Source organism: Mesoplodon mirus, assembly GCF_964341445.2.
Source record: "Mesoplodon mirus genome assembly, chromosome: 5".
NCBI classification, from domain to species: domain Eukaryota; kingdom Metazoa; phylum Chordata; class Mammalia; order Artiodactyla; family Ziphiidae; genus Mesoplodon; species Mesoplodon mirus.
Genome location: NC_138980.1, coordinates 6,798,859 through 6,804,138, shown reverse-complemented (window position 1 = coordinate 6,804,138; position 5,280 = coordinate 6,798,859). Strand labels below are relative to the sequence as shown.

The 5,280-nt window shown below is 41.2% G+C and overlaps 1 protein-coding gene across 1 annotated transcript; it reads right to left on the bottom strand.

The window, feature by feature from the left end:
* Positions 1-2,245: 2,245 nt before the first annotated feature.
* LOC309803893 (ubiquitin carboxyl-terminal hydrolase 1-like) lies at positions 2,246-5,039 on the bottom strand. The gene has a single exon (XM_082620726.1). It carries the CDS (start codon positions 4,907-4,909, stop codon positions 2,696-2,698), a length of 2,214 nt encoding a protein of 737 aa, XP_082476852.1. The 5' UTR covers positions 4,910-5,039; the 3' UTR covers positions 2,246-2,695.
* Between the last annotated feature and the right edge of the window lie 241 nt (positions 5,040-5,280).

The window sequence follows — 5,280 nt, the reverse complement described above, 5'->3', positions numbered from 1 at the left end:
GAAATGCCCAACTGTCTTTGTCTTGACAGCGGTGTGCTCACGTAGAGACAATATCGTGGGGGTGGTTAAAAGCTCTGGAGTCATGTGAGCCTGACTAAAACCCAGAACTACTACTTACTTCTTACATACAAGGTAGTGTGACCCTGAACCCACTACTTGACTATATGAGCCTCAATTTATTCATCTACCAAATGGACAAATAAAATCTATTCTACAGGTTGAAGTGAGAGTTCAATAAGATAATACATGAAATGACCTTAGAGCAAATGGCATTTACTGCTGCTATTATTATCATTAGTTATTATTAGCTTGGAGCAAACAGGGTCACTGCTGTGGTGATAGGAGAACAGAATCTGTGTGGTTGTCTATTTTCATGAGCTGTCGTGAATGAGGGGTGGGCTTTGTGGTTGGAGGAGGAGCTTAGTAAGGGGGAAGGAACTGCAAAGGGAGGAAGGGTCCTGTGGCTTCTGTCCTGACCTGGTCCCACAAAATGGAAATGGAACAGCAGTTAGAGGTTTGGCGTTAAGTTAAAGTTACGCTAAAGACAGCGTGGGCCTGGGACAGAGGGCAGTGAGTGCAGCTGTGTCCCCGCACCCGCCTGTTTGCTACAGACCATGATGACAGGGGCTTTAGACTCAGGGCAGCTCCAGAAAGAAACAGCTGAGGCCAGAGGAGTGGGTAGGAGACCTGGACCCCTGGCTTGGATGGAAATACTGGGGGACATGAACATATTAACTATACCTGAGGATGCCCAGATATACCTGGGGAGGCCTGAGTATTAGGGCGGGAAGAATGAAGACCCAAATCAGCAGCTTGGGGCCTCTGTATTTATGTGAATTCATTAACACCCGGAGGCCTAATTGTTTCATGCGTCTTCTACTTTCAACTATGTAATAAGCTGGCTGAGAGCTGGGATGACCCTGAGTCTTATATTTCCGTACCTACACGGAGTCCGGTATGGTGTCTAGCACACAGGGGAGTGTTCAGTAAATATTCAGTAATTGATTCCTTGTCGATTTGTCTTGAACATGAGGCAGTAGAGGAGAAGCTTTTCCTAATCTTAAGTCATTTTGACATCTTTTTGTTATGGACGCACTAATGGAGACTTCCCCAAATGGCATCATAATAATATGATGTATGATATGATGAGATATGATGAGATGAGATGATATAATATAATGTATTTAATGTAATGTAATAGAATAAACTTATTTGTATTAAGTGCCTGTAATAAGCCCAGCATTTAACCAACGTTACCATTTAGCTGCCTAATAATGACACAACTTTTATTATTACTGTTATCTCAGTTTCATAGATGAGGAAACTTAAGCCCAGAAAGGTTATCTAACTTGTGTAAGGTCACATAGGTGTGTCTGCCAGGACATAGGAGTGATAGCTGTGGGGACTTCATGGCTCAGCGTGGTCTCTTGGTCCTGTTCAAAAGTGCAGTACTAAGCAGATGACGCCTCAGAAGCTGGTGACATAAACATAACTGAGGCTGGGTGGGGAACAGGAGCCTCAGCTTTTGGAATTGTGAGCTCCACAATGGCAAATCAGAGGCTATAAATGCTCACCCGCTCAGATACAAATCAGGCCTGTTGACACAAGTGCAGAGCTTCAGGGACCCCTGAATTCCTGTTTTATGATTCTTCCAGCCATTGAGTTTGGGGGAGAACCTAATGCATTCTATCCTGAAATGACAAGGTGAATTGGCCAACATAGTTTATGGCCTTCTCTGAGCACAGGGCGAGGCCATGGGAGTCGGGTGGGCACTTGCAAAACTGACCCTTTAGAGAGGAGGCTACTTGGCTGGTGCCAAATGCAGAGCAGAGACCCGCAGAGTGGGTGCAGGGGTCTGCTGGTCTGTCAACTACAGCCAGTGGCACTTTTCCTAGTCATGCTTCAAATGACACTGTGATCCTCTGTTTTGTGCACTTTCAGATTCTTTCCCCAGGCCTATTTTGCTACGTTATTATAGCTTGGCGTCAAGTTCTATGGTAAAGCGTTTGTCTTCTTCCATGCGGTTCAACACCCCAGCCAATGATCTGTCTTTCTTACTTCCCTTGAGTCAAGCTCATGGTGACTCTTGGCTATCCAGGTTATAGAACTCTCCTTAGTAATATTTTAGCCAATATTTTCTGAGGGCTACTGAATGCCAGAAACTATACTAAGCATTTTCCATGCATTACTTCATTTAACAGCTGCAGCAAACCGCTGGTACAGCTGTTCATACACGTGCCTCTAATACAGCCCATCAAAGATCTGGCTTCATGACTTACACAAGTGAATGTACTGAAATGAGATTCTGCTTCTTAGCTGAAAAACCACAGAACCTATAAACATCATGTAGATAATTACTCCAAAATATGGAGATAAAAATACAAGCACTTTATTTGAAAAAGCAAACACAAAAGATAGGTGTAAATTCAAAGTGTTTAAATGCTTCCATTTTGAATAATTCAGTTAAGAACCTATACAAGTTTGTTCCCAGAAGCTAATGCATCAATCCCTAGTCTCCACTAAGGATAAAGGAATTCTAAAAATTAACATGGTTTTCAATAACTCAGATTTCACTATTTATATAGAAACCTAGAGAGACCCATAATATCCAATAGCTTCAAAAGATAAGCTAAAGACTTTTTGATGTAATCAATTTACCAATGTTTAATATACACACAAGGAAAATACACTCACTCTATAATTTCTTATAAAATAGCAAGTAAGGAGTAGATGTAGGAGATGTAGAAGGGGAAAGAGAATTCAAAAAGTCCTTCTCTTCAGTAACTTTCACTTGAGAATCATTAAAAAGCAACCACTTCCCCTCATACTCCTTTAAGCTTTGCACTGCATATGAAATTTTGTTTTCAAAATCACTCATGCTAATGCCTGTTTGGCCATTGGATTCCTTGTTTCTATCAGATTCATGGGTCCCATTAGTATTGTTAGTCTCAGAATTTCTATTTTCAGCAAACGCTGTACTGGCAACTTTATCAGGATGAGATGCTTTGTTGTATAACTCATAACCTGCTTGAGTCTTTTGTCCTCTGAGAAGTCCAAGAGTGTCTACATTTTTTTTGTTCAAAACTTTACTTGGCTGGGTATTTCCACTGACTCTAATCGACACTTCTTCATCGTCATAGTTTTTGACCACACCCCTTGCTTCCTCCTCATTCAGTGGTTCTGGCTTACCTACTTCACACATTTGGTCGATCACAAAATTTTCCTCATCTAGTTCTAAACTGTTAAGGTCAGTGACTTTCACAGAAGCAGTATAATGCCCGCTACTAATTGTAATGCCACTATGCATCACAACTGCAAATAATCCATAGCTGTCATTGGTTGGCTTTGTGCTCCATTCTTCTAGTGACAGTTTAAGAGGTATCAGTAAAGGAGTGTTGATCTTGGAAAGTCCACCACCATAACAATCAAACTCGAAGCCACTAGCAGCAAAGCACTTCAAATGAATAGTTAGAACTTCAGGCATTGCGTCAAACAAAAGACTTCGTTCAGCTTCCGTATAATGATGGCAATTTTCACAGAAATATTTATTTTCTCCTACAATCCTCTCCACTGAAGCAAACTGGGAAATTGCCCATCTCAGGGTCTTCATGTCTGGTTTTGGCTCTGAAGAACTTTCAGGACTCTCCTCTGCTTTGGAAAGCTCATCTTCTTGCACTGGTACGATGACGTCTTGAAACTCTTCTCTTCTTTCTGTTAAACTTTCACATTCTAAGCAACGAGTCCTTATTACCAGCTGACCTTGAAATAGTTTCTCCACCAGCTCAAAACCAATTGGCTCTGCACCTTTGTTGATGGGCTTAACTTCCTTAACAGGCATAACATTCTTCCCTGGAGATTCAAGTCCACAACCATCAGCTGTATTATCATTCTCATACTTCCCCATGTCCTCTTCAAGACCACATTCATTTTCTTTAGGTTGTCCTTTGGATTCTTGGTTTGTTGTTATTTTACCCAGACTAAGGGATTTAGAAATAATGCTGGGTTGCTTAGCTGTAGACTTGAACCAGTTTCTCTTAACTCTTGATTTCTTTTGTGAGGGTCTTGCACTCTCATTTTCAGAAATGTACTTGGGGATGATTTTAGCAGGAATATCTGATGAATCAACTGTAGCTTTTCTTTTTGATCTGGTTTGTCTCTGGTTTGCTTTCAAAGACTGGTGGTCCTTAGAGACTTTAACGTTTTTCTTCATGTTACCAAGTTCAGTGTCACTCTTTCTTTTCCCATGTACTTTTGGCAGTTTTTCTTTATAGTCTTCAGAATGCCTCATACTGTCCATCTCCATGCTGTTATGACCACTCATTTCCTCTTTCGGATGTTTTTCTTCTACCTTAGTAGATAACTCTGCCACATTTTTTACTCCTTTTTTTAGGAGTTGGCATGTTTCTTGAATGTGTCCCAAAATACACTGTAATACTTCCTGTGCATCATGCTGTAGATATCCTCCATACATAGGGTTGAGTTTCCTGAGTGTGTTAAGTAGTCGCCTTGGCTGAGTAGCAAGTTTACGAGTATATTTCTCTGGATGTAAGAGAAAACTAGCCTGAAGCTGTTCGACTGAAAGGATCAAGGAATGTAAGCTGCATATTAGTTCAAAACTTACTGAAGAATCTCCTTTGCAGTTTCCCTTAGCTTTTTGACTGGCTTCATCTTTTAGGGCTTCTTTCTTCCTTGAAATACTATTAAATAAGTGCTTCACTCCAGATTTAAAACCAGGACAAAAATATAATACCTGAAGTATACTATTAAGATAACAAGTATTGCCGAGATTATTCAGTCCCACAAACGGTAACAAGTTTTTTCTCTTCTCACGGTTGACACGTGAGGACTGTGCTGCAGGAATAACTTGATCAATTTCAGATCCTCTGTATTCAGAAGTTTTTTTCTTCATTTCCTTGAGAATCTGTGAAATCCAAGGCTCTCTTGGTTTCCTTTTTCTGAAAAAACTTCAAGGGACGTCTGGTTTTTTTTGAGGGACTACCTCTTGAAAGCCTATTACTTTCACGAGGTATGACACGGGGCATTTTCTCTTCAAATCCCAAGGAGTTGAGGAGAATTCATTTATACAGGGACCCTGTAATCACCAAGCATATGTAGAATATAACATTTGCCCAGGGGCCGTCTCTTCTGCTATACCATTTCTTGCTCCTGGCTGTCCTTATCACTGGGGGTTGTGACATCACCAATGTTTCTCCCGTAACTATGGTCATGGCCCAGAGCGAGGTCCGCGGCGGTGACGCCGACAAGTCTAACCGGGCTGAG